Source organism: Ceratotherium simum, chromosome 7 (assembly GCF_057802395.1).
Source record: "Ceratotherium simum simum isolate JZ-2026a chromosome 7, ASM5780239v1, whole genome shotgun sequence".
Lineage (NCBI taxonomy): Eukaryota > Metazoa > Chordata > Mammalia > Perissodactyla > Rhinocerotidae > Ceratotherium > Ceratotherium simum.
In genome coordinates, this window is record NC_141906.1 from 8,520,778 (window position 1) to 8,536,889 (window position 16,112).

General features: G+C 38.4%; 1 protein-coding gene across 1 annotated transcript; it reads left to right on the forward strand.

Moving 5' to 3' along the window:
* The first annotated feature begins 3,915 nt into the window (after nucleotides 1-3,915).
* SVIP (small VCP interacting protein) lies at nucleotides 3,916-11,579 on the forward strand. The gene is made up of 4 exons (XM_087433083.1): nucleotides 3,916-4,037; nucleotides 6,354-6,404; nucleotides 6,932-7,045; nucleotides 10,894-11,579. Exons 1-4 carry the CDS (start codon nucleotides 3,984-3,986, stop codon nucleotides 10,906-10,908), a joined length of 234 nt encoding a protein of 77 aa, XP_087289209.1. The 5' UTR covers nucleotides 3,916-3,983; the 3' UTR covers nucleotides 10,909-11,579.
* Nucleotides 11,580-16,112: the final 4,533 nt, after the last annotated feature.

Sequence of the window (16,112 nt, forward strand, 5' to 3'; positions counted from 1 at the left end):
CAAAGAATTGTACACAAATATTTATAGATCTTTGTTCATAATAGCCTCAAAATGCAAACAGCCCACATGTCCATGAATAATTAAATTAATTTTTAAAATGTGGTGTATCTATAAAAATGGAATATTATTGAAGGAACATACACACAATAACATTGATAAATTTTAGAAACTTTACGTTGAAGAAAAGAAGCCAGAAAAAAAAAAGTACATATGATATGATTCCATTTATCTGAAACTCTAGAAAATATAGTCAATCTATATGCACAGAGGCAAATCAGTGTTTTCCTTGGGCACAAATATGGAAAGATATCCCATGTTCATGGATCGGAAGAATTAATATTGTTAAAATGCCCATACTACCCAAAGCAATCTACTATTCAATGTAATGCCTATCAAAATTCTAGTGGTATTTTTCACAGAAATAGAACAATCTTAAAATTTGTATGGAACCACAAAAGACCCCAAATAGCCAAAGCAATCTTGAAAAAGAAGAACAAGCTGGAGGCATCACACTGTTTTATTTCAAATTATATCACAAACATAATATAATTTGTTTGTAATATAATAATCAAAACAGTATGGTATTGGCATAAAAACAGACAATGAAGCAGAATAGAGAGCCCAGAAATAAACTATGCATATATGATCAATTAACTTTTGACAGAATAGCCAAGAATATACAATGGGGAAAGGATAGTCTCTTCAATAAATGGTTTGGGGAACACTGGACAGCCACATGCAAAAGAATGAAACTGGACCACTATCTTACACCATCCACAAAAATCAACTCAAAATGAATTAAAGACTTCAATGTAAGACCTGAAACCATACAACTCCTAGAAGTAAGCATAAGGGATAAGTTCCTTGACATTGGTCTTGGCAATGATTTTTTTGGATTTGACATCAAAAGCAAAGGCAGGGCCGGCCCCGTGGCTTAGAGGTTAAGTGCGCGCGCTACGCTACTGGCGGCCCAGGTTCGGATCCCAGGCGCGCACCAATGCACCACTTCTCCAGCCACACTGAGGCCGCGTCCCACATACAGCAACTAGAAGGATGTGCAACTATGACATACAACTATACTGGGGCTTTGGGGTGGGGGGGGAAGCAAAGGCAACAAAAGCAAAAATAAACAGGTGCACTACATCAAACTAAAAAGCTTATGCACAGCAAATGAAACCATCAACAAAATGAAAAGGCAATCTATGGAATGGGAGAAAATATTTGTTAAGGGATTAATATCTAAAATATACAATGAACTCATACAACTCAATAGCAAAAAAACAAATAAATGGGCAAAGGACCTAAATAGACATTTTTCCAAAGAAGACATACAAATGGACAACGGTTACATGAAATGGTGTTCAACATCACTAATCATTAGAGACAACAAATCAAAACCACAATGAGCTACCACTTCACACCTATTAGGATGTCTATTATCAAAAAAACAAGAGATAAACGCAGGCGAGGATAAGGAGAAACGGAAACCCTTGTGCACTGTTGGTGGGGATGTAAACTGGTACAGCCATTATGGAAAACAGTATAGAGGTTCCTTGAGAAATTAAAATAGAACTACCATATTATCCAGAAATCCCACTTCTGGGCATACAGCCAAAGGAAATGAAGTTATTATCTTGAAGAGGTATCTGTATTCCCATGGTCACAGCAGCAGTATTCACAATAGCCGAGTTATGGAAACAACCTAAGTGTCCATTGACGAATGAATGAATCAAGAAGATGTGGTATATATATACAATGGAATATTATTCAGCCTTAAAAAAAGAAGAAAATCCTGTCATTTGCAACAAAATGGATGAACCTGGAGGATATTATGCTAAGTGAAATAAGCCAGACAGAGAGAGACAAATAGACAAATACTGCATGGTATCACTTACATAAAGAATCTAAAAAAAAAAAAGTTGAACTCATAGAAAATAGAAACAGAGAGTAGAAAAGTGGTTGCCAGCGCTTGGCAGGGGGCAGGGGGGGGGTGAGAGGGGGGGCCAGGTGGGGAATGGGGAGAGGTTGGTAAAAGGGTACAACTTTCAGTTATAAGATGAATAAGGTCTGAGGATCTAGTGTACAACATGGTGACCATAGTTGATAACTTTGTATAACTGACATTTGCTAAAGAGAGTAGAACTTAAATTTTTCTTACACACAGACACAAAGGTAAATGATGATGAGAGATGATGAATGTTTCAATTAACTCTATGAGGGGAATCCTGTCACAATGTATATCAAATCATCACACTGTACACTTTAAATATCTTACAATTTTATTTGTTCATTCTGCCTCAGTAAAGCTGGGGGGAAAAAAAGAAAGAAAAAAGAAAAATTATTCATGAAACTTGTTAAAATGGTAAGGAAGACCTTATTCAAAGGGAATACTACACTGGGGTTTATAGTAGAGGGGAGAGATCCAGTTCAACTCTGAATACAACAAGGAAAAGTGGGAATTTATAACCAAGGAGTAGGGTGGATTCAGTGGATGGAAAATTGCTAGGAGGAAACAGAGGTGAGGGGGATTCTGGCTAAACGAACCTACGAGGATGCTTGCTGAAGGCAGGCGGGGTGATCAGACAGCACTTGGGGGTAGTGGAGAAGGAGGAACCTGATCAGATACGGAAGGTGATCAGTTATTCAGGGTGCAGAATTCTGGCTTAACTGGCTTAGCAGAATTCTTACTAAAGTTGAGTGATGCATGGAGGGGCACAGAAGCCCAAAAATCAAGGCCCAGCTGAAAACAGAGTTCAAAGGAGCCTAATTAGAGTTTGGTCAAAGAGAGAATTTTTGTCACCGCCAGGTCTGGGATGGAGGATTGCCTGGGAATAAGAACAAGAGAACTTTCTGGGGTGATGAAAATTTCCACATCTTGAATTACATGGATGCATACATTTGTTAAAACTCAGCAAAACTGTACAATTAAAATGGGTGCATAAAATTATAAGTAAATATTACACCTATCCAAAAAATTAGCTTGGAAGAATATACATCAAAATGTTAACAGTAGTTTCTGAGGAAACTGTCACTTTACATCCTACCTTTTTGTAATATTTGACGATTTTCCAACAAGCAAGAAAAACTAACATAATGCAAGAAAAAAAATTAAACAAAAGCAGTATGTGGAGAAGAGATTAGTAACTTCATCATTACTCGGGAGTTTACTAGAAACGAATCTCAGGTTCCACCCTAGACCTACATTAAATCAGCAGGTACATTTTAACTAGATGCGCAGGTGATTTTCATGTCTATGAAAGTTTGAGAAGCACTCAATTAAAACATTTCTGAATCGATCAAGCTTTATTATTACTCTTGGAGGGATAAGAAAATCCAAAAGACCAGAAACCAGCGCGAATCGCAACCAAGGCCACCTCCGTGAGGCTGGATTCTCAACACAGAGACGGGATTCGTGTTTTGCTCTCTCAGCTGGAGTAGTACTGACAGTCATTTACAAGGCAGAAAGTGGTGCTGATGTCAATTTACAGTTTTGCCTTTAATTCCATCTCACAAAAGAAGTCGCATAAACTGTCCCGAGTAGTTTATAAACGGCCAGGCAAAGAGGGCCACGAAACAAGCTTTACCCTCCCTCCTCTGCAGGCTGCCGGAGCAGGCTCTCCGGGCAGCGAGGCCTTGCCTGGCGGGGCGGGGCTGGGCGCGGCGGCGCCGCGGGAGGTGGGGGCGGAGCCGAGCTGCAGGGCGGGGGCGGGGCGGGGCGGGGCGCGGGCGGTGGGGGCGGAGCCGAGCTGCAGGGGCGGGGGCGGGGCGGAGCGCGGGCGGTGGGGGCGGAGCCGAGCTGCAGGGGCGGGGCGGGGTGGGGCGGGGCGCGGGCGGTGGGGGCGGAGCCGGGGTGCAGGGGCGGGGGCGGGGCCGCCGGCCGGCTGGGGGCGGGGCGCGCGCGGCAGACGGGCCGCGGGTCTGACAGCGCAGCGCGCGCCGCCTGGAGTGGGGCGGCCGGGCGAGGGCCGCCAGCCGCTGTCCCCATGGGGCTGTGCTTGCCCTGTCCCGGGGAGTCCGCGCCTCCCTCGCCGGACCTGGTGAGTAGGGCCGCGCCCCGCGTCGCCGCCCGCGCACCTGTTCCCGGGGCGCGCGCGGAGGCCCGAGCTGCGGCGCCGGGCCGGGCGGTTGGCCGTGGCGGCGCGGGCCGGGGAGCCCGCCGGGGGGGACACTGGTGGCGAGGACGTGTGGACGCGCCCCGAGGGACCTTGGGGTCCGCCAGCGGGACCTGGGCCCCCGCCCCCGTGCCGGTCTCCCGTCTGGCGTTACGCAAAATTGTCCCGAGGCGGCGCGGTCCCGCGCTCGCTGAGCGGCCGCGGCGCCGGGCTCGCAGGGGGCGCGCGGGGGAAAAGCCTGCTTCTGCGGCGCCGAGCGCCTCTCCTCGCGGAGATGTGCGTTCTCCTGTGTCTCTACCAGCTGTTTCAAGAAGGTGCTCCTCCGTGAGGTCTCATGCTCCTGCGCTTCCGGGGATATTGTATTAATCAATGATTTCCCTTTAGGGTTTACCTCTTTCCTGTAAATCCTTTTTTTTGTTTGCCGGGAAAGATTCACCCTGAGCTAACCTCTGTTGCCAGTCTTCGTCCCCACCCCCGCACCCCCAGCCCCGGGGCATGGCTGTATATCCCAGTTGTCAGTCCTTCCAGTTCTTCTGTGAGCGCCCTGGCAACAGCATGGCAACTGGTGGTGTGGTTCCGCCGCCGGAAACGGACCTGGGCCACCCAAGGGATGAGAGCACTCAACTTGAACCACTAGGCCATCAGGGCTAGATCCAGTCCTTCCTTTTTTTTTAAAAAAAAAGAATATTTTATATAGTACAGTTTGTAACGTTGCCATATTTAGCAAACAAAAATACAGGGCGCCCGGTTAAATTTGAATTTTCAGATAAACAAGGAATACATTTTAAAAATAGACTCGTCTCATGCAATATTTGGGACATACTTGTACTAGGCATTATTCGTTATCTGAAATTCAAATTTAACTAGGCGTTTGTGGTACAACAGATTTATACTTTTCGTAGCTTTCTGTTTTTAACAGTATCTTTACATTAATAGTCCTTACAGGGATTTGATAACAGAAAACCTAAATTTCTCTTTTCTCTCATATCTAGCTAAAAGTTGGTTGAAAGAAATGAGTTATTCAGGGAAGTACATTACAGCCATTTGATTATAGGCTTCAGCCATTTGATTATAGGTACTAAAAATGACCTGGAAGTTGATAAGGGAAAGTTCACCTTGTCTTTCTTGCTACTGTTGCTTTTAAATGTTAATCTTGTTTATTTGGCTGTTGGTAAAATCCCATCTGTCAGCATTTGTTAAGCCCTCCCGCATCCCCACAGATAACCACGTGGCTCACTGCTTGAATGGCTCTTTATCTTTGAGGCTTTTCTTGACCACCTGAATAAAATAGATCCCCCACTGTAACCACCCACCCATCCTTCAGTTTCTTATCTACCATACTCTTCTTTATATTTCCCCAAAGCATTTACTGCTATCTGACAGACACATATTTACTTGATTATATTTGTGTGCCCTCATGAGAATTTAAGTTCCATTTGGGTGGAAACATTTATCTGTGTTTTTTCACTGCTGTATCCTTAGCACCTAGAAAAGTTCCTGAGGCATGATAGGTGCTCCATAAATATTTGTCCAATGAATGAATGAGTGTATGTATTGGGGTATGGAAAACAAGGGAACTATTAACACAGCTCCCAAGAGAATGCTACTTCCTGTCTTACATATTTAAAGATTTTATAATTAAGTAATACATGATATAGAAAAAGAATATTCACCGTTTCCCAACATGGAACAGTACCTCTCAAATTTCCTCCAGTCCTTCCTATCCTACACAGTGAGAGATTCACCCAGTTCATTCATGAACTTTTCCTAAAAACGCCAGCCTACTTCAAACTTCTTTTTAATTGGCAGTACCAAACCATATATTTCCCTCCTTGTATTATCAAATGTCATTTGTTTTATTATTGCCTTGACTAGCTTGTAAGCACTTTTTAAAAAAAAAGCAAATAGGTTATTTTATAAGCCAACCTTTATAAATATATATGTAATATATATGCATGTATAATATGTAACATATGACATATCTGTAATATAGATGACATATATCTATAAATATGTTTTAGCATGTGCTTATTTGAAGGTATATTGATTGATTGGAAGAATGAAATTCAGAAAGTTGAGTGTTTTATAAATATTGTAAATAGTGGCAGTCTTAGTGGGACCTTTTGGGCCAGTACTAAATATTTTTGTAAACTGTTTATTACCTATAAGTGTAGGTGTATAAATTATCCATGATAATGTTTGGTTTTACTTTAAAACATATTTTTTACACATTTTCTTTAGGAAGAGAAAAGAGCAAAGCTTGCAGAGGCTGCAGAGAGAAGACAGAAGGAGGTGAGAGTAAAAATAAAATTCTGCTTACTTAGGTAATTAAGTTTGTACTTCATTCTCGATAGCTGTCTGTTACCAATAGTATTCTCTAATGAAAATAGTATCTGATACTCTATAAATTTGTGTTTAAAGGTAATCATTTTTCAAAATGATTTCTGTTTTTGTAAAATGCATTTATATCACTCAATGTGTGAAAATTACCGTACAGATATCTTCTATAATGTAAGATGCCCCTTTAATAGCATTCTTCCTTGGGATAGAATGACCATGCCTTATAAAATACTAACAGATATGAAATAAGTTTAGGGGCAAAATTTGGATGGTTGCAAAATACCCAATGAAGAAATGATAATATGTTTTATGTTTTGTTAAGCTGTTGTAGAAATAGTCTAATTCTTTGTTACCAAATATAGACCAACCCCTCACTCCAAAGAAAAACCTAAAAAGCAAAAACAAACAAAAAAAGACCTTTTGGACACTGGATACTGATTTTCACTGTTTTTCTATACCGCTTAACAAATTTCTTAAAGGCTGCATCTCGGGGCATTTTGGATGTTCAGTCTGTGGAAAAAAAGAGAAAGAGAAAGGAAGAAATAGAAAGACAAATGGCTACATCTGGGCCCCCACCAGAAGGTGGACTTAGAGTAAGTACTAAAATTTACTTAAGGTTTAATTTACCTGGAATTTTTACGAACTTGTAAAAGCAATCCATTCAATAATTTCCTCTTGAAATGGATTATCAGAAAATTTTGAATTAATTTAAAAGCATGAATAATGTAGATTGGAAGAAGTATCAATTTATTTGGACATTCTAACATTCATTGAAATAGATTTGCTTTCTTTTTCCCAAAATGAAATAGATTTTTCCTGATTATCTTAACACTATATCTTAATCCTTCATACTTATAAAATTAATACTAATCTTAAGTGTGTAGAAAACTCAAAAAGTATGGACAAGTATAAAGAAGAAAGTAAAAATCACCCAAATTCAGTGTTATTTTGATAGACATCATTTCTAATCTCCATTTATACATCAATCTTATTAAATTGGGTTATACTATAAATTCTTTTTTTATAACCTACATTTTTTCACTCAATGATTTGAGGTGGTTTTGTTTTGCTGAATAAGATTCACCATGAGCTAACATCTGTGCCAGTCTTCCTCTATTTTGTATGTGGGTCACCCACCACAGCGTGGTTGACAGGTGGTATAGGTCCACACCTGGCACCTGAACCCGCAAACCCGGGCCGCCAAAGCGGAGCATGCCTAACTTAACCACCAGGCCATGGGGCTGGCCCCTGATTTGAACCTTTTGAGCTCCCCATTGTCACTCATGATCATAGTTATATAAATGTTAGTTTGGACAATAGAGTGAACGGGTGAGTGTGGCATATCCATCTCTCAATGTAGCAATTACAGCTCTAGAAACTGGACATATAATGATGGACAAGTTAAATAAGGTCCTTGAACTTGGGGATCTTACAGTCTAGCAGGACTATAAAGGTTTTATTTTACATGTTAAAATTCAGGAAAATAATGGTTCAGACATTAAGATTTTATTCTTTGGTTCATTTTTAAAGGAAATAGATTTCTCAAGTAAGTATATTTGTGAAAAGGACAATGACCTGAATTTCAGTCATTTTTATTTAATTTGTCAATGATTTATGAGCATTTTTTAGCTGATTCACTGTCTTTTCAATTCAGTTTGGTTTTTGCTCTTAAAACTATAGCTATAAATACATATATGTATATATACCCCTAACTTGTAGGGCAGGCCATTTAAGAGCATCCTGAGCAGGGTGATTCTGGCTTGGGAATATCACATAGAGATAAGATTTATCTGTGTGTATTTTACAATTGTATGTTACCTCATCTAATTTCATTTAATAAGTGAAATTAAAATTTTTTTATCATTAACTTTTAACAATGTATGAAATAATTGGTTTCAATGTTAAGGTAAATAGCTGTGACCATTTTGCTTTTGTCTTTTTATATACCCCCACGGTAGAATAGAATTTGGGAGATACAAGGTCAAATATTGATCAGAAGTGTAGATGTTTACTTTCAATATTCTGTTGAGATAAAGATCTATGTCACCAGGTTTACTTCATAGAGAGTTCCCAAAAACAAAAAAAATTGTGAAAATTAAATTATAGGACTGGAAATGACGCTGAGATCCACTGTTTCATAATAGAAGAAATGGAGGTATGGAGTGACTTAATCAGAGTGACATATAATGTTATAAGACAAGGATACTTTATATGTAGGCAGAATTAAGAAGGTACTTATTTCACATGTTCTAACCTAACAAATTTAACATCAGCTTTTAAACTATAAGAAAGGGGCTTTCTTAATTAACCTGAAGTTTCCATGCCCTGAAGCCTGCAGATTAGAAATGAATTAGGCCATATATGGCTGCTTGTCGCCTCAGACGTGCTCAGAATGAAAGACATTCCAGCGTTCAATTTGGTACTTTTTTGTGTGTGTGCTGTTCTTTTCATGAACCCCTCTGGCTCCCTGAGTAAAAATGACACTCGAGCCATCAAGCTGGACAGCGGCAGGAGGGTTTTTCCAAGAAGAGTGGCTTGTTCTCGTCCACCACTGCTCTGGCCCGCTGTGTCACTTTCCTGTGGAGTATTCCTCGTCACTTCTACCACCAACACACCGGCTTCAAGGGGCATCCTTCTTTCCCCTTGACCGCCTGCATAGCTCGTTGAGAGCATACGGTGCAGTTAAAAATGAATTTTTGGAAGCTCAGGAATAACGGAAGGGAAAATACAAGGCAGAGAATAACTCGAATCTTCAACCCCCTTGGCCTGGGGTCCTTTAAAGCCTGCTGTCAGGCCTGCTTTACAGGCCGGCCTGGAGTGTCCTAAGTATAGCTAGGTTCTTCCTAACCAGACTGCTTAGTCTGAGGAAGACACGTCCTTTCCCTGTCTTCGTGCCGTCCCCATATTCATCTCTGACTAGCTCTGCCTCTTCCCAGGATAATTGGCATGGCGATGCTCACTGTCTTCTGGAAAGGCAGCCTTATTTTAAGAAGTCGGTGTACTGATGGCACCAGGACTCACACTAACTTCAGTACAGGACACCCCAGGAGAGGAGTAGCGGCAGACTCTAGTGCAGTGCCTCTCAACCCTGGCTGTGCGCTGGTCTCACGAGGAGCTGTCAAAACAGGCTGAACCTGGGGTCCCAGCTCCGAGCAGTCAGAATCTCTAAGTGGGGCTTAGCCGTCAGGACTTTCTTATGCTCCCCAAGGTAATCTAATCTCAAACCAGACTGAGAATCACTGCTCTAGTGTTTTAACACTAGTCCTAAGAGATATATTATGGAAAATAGAGTGCCATAGTAAAAATGTTTTGAAATCCTGAATATTACATTGTATACTGAATCCCTTTCTTGGAGATTAAAAAGGCACGCTATTCAAGTCTCTAAGAAGTCCTAAAATAAAGAAAAGCAAGTTTACTTGGATTAATCCTTAATTTTCAAAACATATTTAAATAGAGATGTAAAAGTATATATATATAACACCCAGTAATATTCCTTGGATGTACTCGGGAAGCACTACTCCATAGGCTGGTAAGTATCTCTGGTCCTGTCCCACGGTGCTTTCAGAACTCACTATTGCAGAATTAATAGACTTGATGAAACAGAACAGCAGATGGAATAGTTTCTCAAGTCAAGCAAGGAAAAGACTTTGGCACACCATTGTTTAATATTTTCTACCATTTCTTAGCTCCTTGCCTCAAACAAGAATGCCTTTATTTTTATTTTGTAGTTTCATTGTTGGTTTTGTGTTGTGGTTTTTCGTTTACTGATTATTGGATATTTGGGATCTAGCTACCCGGTAGTCTGCCCAGATATATTGTATTACTTCTTTATATTTTTAAGCCATCATATATCTTATTTCAGACTTTTGACTGTAATGTAAAATTTTACTGGTCGCTGCTACTTACAAAAATCATTTTATGTTTGTGTAGCCCATATTAGTCAGCCTTGGTGGTCTAGTGGTTAAGATTTGGCTATCTCACCCCTGTGGCCCTGCTTTGTTTCCCATCCCAGTCAGGAAACCACACCACCGGTCTGTTGGTTGTCACACTGTGGCAGCTGCGTGTGGCTGTGATGCTGAAAGCTATGCCACTGGTATTTCACATACTACCAGGGTCACCCATGGTGGACAGGTTTCAGCGGAGCTTCCAGACTAAGACAGACTAGGAAGAAGGACCTGGCCACCCACTCCTGAAAAAATTGGCCATGAAAGCCCTGTGAATAGCAGCGGAGCATTGTCTGATATAGCACTGGAAGGTGAGAGCATGGTGCAAGACCAGGCAGGGTTCCCTCTGCTGTCCACGGGGTCTCTAGGAGTCAGAATCCACTCGATGGCAGTAACAACAAAAAAGCCCATATTCCTCTCTTTCTCTGTTTGTTCACTAGAATATTGTTACATAACTTTAAGTAAAATTTACTTTTCTCTGTTTTTATCTTTTCTAGTGGACAGTGTCATAAAGCATAACATAACATGAGTGGAAGAGTCTACTGCCAGTAACTAACATCTGCAATCAAATGGACTTCCTCAATTCAATTTCTGCTCTTTGAATAAATGAAGATTCAGACTTTGTAATTTTAGTGCCCTTAAGTGCAGTGCTTTTTCAATACCGAAATATTCAAAATGCTTTTGATTTTCAAACCAGACCTTTCATTAAATACTTATTTTCCTACATTTGCTCTTCTGCAGGTATGGAGTGATTTGCCATTTTTCGTAGTTAAAACATGGACCTAAAGAGTGACTATATGTATATATGCAGTGCATGTAAAAATTCTGCATACATCTCAAACATTAAAGTTTGCAGTTGTATTTTCCCTCTTTTATGAAATGATCTAGCTATTTATAGTTTGCTGCTTAACCTTACATCTCTTTTTATTTCATTATATATGAAGACTTGCTTAAACTTATGGACTTAGTGCCTTTAAACTGATCATCAGGGAAAATCTTGAAAAATCATTTGAAGGGCTTATGTGAAGGAACGCTATAAATTTTTATAACTTACTAAGTAGTGAATATTTGTAGGAAATGTTGCATTTCTCCTAATTTATTTTTTATTTCTGTAGCTTATAAAATTAACATGCTGTGTTTTACATTGCAATAAAGTGGCTTTTTTTGCTTGCTGAATTTAAAATTACATATAAGTGGTACCATCAGAGGGCAGTGATGTACTGTTGTACAACGTCACATTCAGCTCCATAAAGATCTTTGTGGTAACTGAGTTAAGCTCAGATTCTGGATGGGTTATACCGAGTGGTAATGTATTTGTCCAGATTTCATAGGCGTTTTTATTCTTTTGTATTTATTAAAGAATGGTCTTAAGATTTATACATATGTGAAATTGCCAAGGCAAATAGGAATGTGTGAAAGAGAAACATGTAGGTACTGTATATAAAAAGGTCTACTTGAAACATAAGAATATTACAAGTTAATTCTATATGATGCACAGTCATAAACTTTTTAGATTTTTTGTTCCTTAGTAACGTGTTTTATAGCATTTTTGTTTTTTGAGTTTTCCTTTCTAGTATATAATAAGCTAAAATAGAAGAATTGCTGTATCTTTTAATTTGGTTGCTAACTCTTTTGGATGACAGAGCCACAAACTGAGCCCTAAATTAGAATTTGCAGATACAGAGTGCCAACAGGGACTGTAAGTTAAATAGACCAGCTCATTTGATTTACACAAAGGAAACTGAGCCATCCCCTTGCTCATCCCTCCCACAAGTCTTGTGTTATATTGCAGTATATTGTATATGTTAATTTTAAAGAGTTTGAACTATAAAATAGGTCTCTTCATTTCTCATTGGAAAAATCACTTTTTTTCCATTATGAACTATTCTCTGAATATCTAGGCAAGACAGATACTTAGGCTCAATTTTCTTCATCTTTTAGAAGATTAGTGGTATTTTTTTGTTCATAAAGGATAGTGAAATTATTGAATTGTTTTTTAAAAATAAAATTTTTTACTTTATGAACATGATTAATTTTTCCAAGGCAGAAAGGAAGAAGGATCATTAATAGCTGGATTTAGAACCAGAGCATACCATCCTTAAACTGTGCAAATCTTTCCTTCTCTTTTAATATAGAAAGAACAATTTGACTGTACCACATCTTAAAGAATTACAGCTTGGGTTGGTGTAAACAAAAGGTTTACATCCAGGGGATAATACCCTATTTCTAACAGCAGTTTCTATCCAGATAGATACCATGCTTATTTACTGTTGAACCATGAATGATAGGCTGGTGTATTGCTTTCTGGGAACAGTAGGATATGCTGCTCCAACCATGACCTGCCTCCATGGGTGTGGTCAGCTTTCCCCCAAACCACGTGGGTTGCATGGGCTATGAGGTGATACTCAGATGTTAGGAACAGTGTTAGGAAGGGAAAGGGAAAAGGGGAGACTAGAAGCCTGAGAGGAAACCAGTAAGTGACTACTAAAAAAAAAAATTGTACACACACATCCAGGCATCTCCCTCATAAAGTATGAATCAGTTCCTGATGAAAACCTTAACTTGGAGCCAATTTTCCATAGTTTATAATTTAAATAGGAAAACATTATAATGCTTAATATGTCACCCAAACCCCCAACCAAATTACTAAAATATAACTGAAACAGTAAAATGTGTATATGTAATATTTTAAGATGTAAAATGCTTAAATCACTGCTTTTTAATTCTAATCATTAAACTATTAATATGGCTGGTAACAAAAAGTTGTGTATTATTACACAGCCCCTTTGTTGACATGCTGCATGTTTTTTAAGACATCTATATGTGATACTATTGTTCCACCGATTGTGTTTGGAATGTAATTAATAGTTTTCCTACACATGGTTTTGTTATAAATTCTGTATTGCTTTATGGGGATACAAATATACATTTTTTTCTATATAAAAATTGGCTTTTGCCATCTCTGTTGAACAAAATTTTATCTTCACTTAAGTAATTAGAACTTGGGTTAGTGGTTAGGGAGCCCTCCACTGCACTTTCATTTCTTTGGGATTAATGAGAACAGAGCTAAAGGCTGTTGGGTGTGTTCATACAATCCCTGAATGTATAGGAAGCCATGTTTCTTTTCCTATGCTCTAAAGGAGAAATGATATAACTAGTTTCCTGTTTCCTTAGAGAAATAATACTATAATAAAGGTTCTAGCTATCATCCTTGGTACTCCAGAATTGACATAAGCTTTGAATCTTCCTTTTCTCCACCAACAGTTCGACTTTTTATTTTCACTGATAAGAATTATGCTACACCCTTAGAAGAAAAAGTAAGTTTTGTGGGTTTTAGATTTGAATAATAATAGCTGCATAAATAGATCAGTAAGAGGTAGGTAGATCTGCATGCCTATCTGTGTTGACATTTAAGGTGTATTCTTTAACAGCTCCAAGTAAGAATCTCCAATTCCCATGACTACTGTATGTGCTTTAGTTGATTCAGATGTGGTACTGTGGCCTTTTCTTTGATTTTTCTCAAAAGCCACTGACACAAGGCAACTGTGTATATAGCAGACTGTGAAGAAATTTTGGTTTGATACAGAGAAGTTTGTATCCCAACAATTCAAACACTAAATCTCTTATATGATTTGGCTTTTTATTATCCTGCTCTCCCTCTTCCAGGTGTGCTTCATCTTACAAATGTTGCCTGTAAATACAATCATTATGGTCTAAGAACTGAATATTCATAAATTACTTGACCTGGATGTGATAGTTTAATTATATCCTGAATTGCATTGTCTATATTTATAGCAACATACTTGACTTGTGTTGAGTTTTGAGTTAATGTCCTCTACTGATAAAAACAGGTTTGAGCCATCTTTTGCAAGTACTTCTAACTTACCTCAAATGGAACTCCAGTCGTGTGCTGCATAACGACACTTTGGTCACCAACGGACCACATATATGACGGTGGTCCCATAAGATTAGTACCATATGGCCTAGGTGTGTAGTAGGCTAAACCATCTAGGTTTGTGTAAATACACACTATGAATGTTCACACAATGACAAAATTGCCTGACGTGTTTTTCAGAACGTATCCCCATCATTAAGTGAAGCATGACTATCATTAGTTTTGCACACAACCTGGCTCTCTCTAGGGTATTTCTCTAAAATCTATTTCATCATGTAAGTCAGAAGTAAGGGAGTTATGGTTACTCTACCTAACTCCTAAGGTGCCCTTTTCTCATTCTATGTTTCTTAGATACTCAGGTTATAAGTAACAGATATACTTAAATAGGTTAAAAAGATACCAAATGTTTCATATGTAGAAAATTATTAAGTATCTACACAAAATTTTGTAGAATTAATGACTTTAGCAAGGTTATAGAATACCAAATCAATATATGAAGAAGTCAATTCTATTTCTATATGCAAGTAATGAACAATCTGAAAATTAAATTAAGAAAACAATTTCAATCATTGTATCATTACTTAGAATAAAATACTTAGGAAAAAACAAAAGAAGTAAAAGATTTGAACTAAAAACTACAAAATATTGTGGATAAATAAAAAAAATCTAAATGGGGTGACATTGCATGTTTATGGATTGGAAGACTCAATATTATCAAGATGGCATTCTTAAATTGATCAATAAATTCAATGCAAAATCCCAGCAAGCTTTTTCAGAGAAATTGACAAAATGAGTCTATAATTTATATGGAAATGCAAGATTTGTAATAGCCAAAACAATTTTGAAAAAAGAACATGGTAATTTTTACTAAGGAGTAAATGAGTAAAAGCCATCTACATTTGGTAATTTCCTTCTGAATATAATCTCATTTTTCCATATCCCTCTTCAGTGCCACTCAGCAGCTAGACACCAATGTCAGTTGTGACCATGTTCTTAGTGACACTTAAAAGACCATCATAAATGTGGTATAGGCAGAAAGAATGCCACCCTCCTGCAAAGATGTTCACATCCTAATCCCTGGAACCTGGGAATATGTTATATTACATGGCAAAAGGTATTTTGCAGATGTGCTTCAGTTAATGACGTTAAAATGGGAAGGTTATATTGCATTATCTGGGTGCACCCAATCTAATCACATAGATCCTTAAAAGCAGAGAACCTTTCTGACCTGTGGTCAGACAAAGAGATGTAAAGAAAGAAGCATCATTGAGACACTCTATTGCTGGCTTTGAAGATAGAGGAAGGGGGACATGAGCCAAGGAAATCAGGCAAGCCTCTAGAAGGTAGAAAAGGCAAAGAAACAGATTCTCTCCTTGACTCCTCAGAAAGAACCAGCCCTGCTGACAACTTGATTTTAGCCCAGTGAGACCATCTCAAACTTCTGACCTACAGAACTCTAACGCAATAAATTTGTGTGGTTTAAGCCACTGTCTGGTAATTTGTTACATTAGCAATAGAAAACTAATAAAATAGATGGAGAGATTAATATTATTTTTGTTAACCTAGACTTATTTTTAACTAAATTAATGAAATTAACTTTAATTATCAAAGACATAAATATGTTTATGGTAAAAATTTAAGAACAGAAGAAAGTTTTGATGGAAATATTATTGCCAATTACTATACAGAGAAATTCAGTGTTAATATTATTTTAGAACATAAATCATTCAATGTCTGTATTTTAAAAGATATTACAATTATTCACTGTTCCAAGGTGATTTTATTTCCTACATAACTTGAATTTTTTTTTTCCCAGAATGA

Bases quoted from the DNA above. Each gene is read 5' to 3' on its own strand.
- SVIP (XM_087433083.1), top strand. From the start codon at position 3,984: ATGGGGCTGTGCTTGCCCTGTCCCGGGGAGTCCGCGCCTCCCTCGCCG. The intron at 4,038-6,353 runs GTGAGTAGGGCC...CATTTTCTTTAG, and splicing joins CGCCTCCCTCGCCGGACCTG to GAAGAGAAAAGAGCAAAGCT. The intron at 6,405-6,931 runs GTGAGAGTAAAA...AATTTCTTAAAG, and splicing joins CAGAGAGAAGACAGAAGGAG to GCTGCATCTCGGGGCATTTT.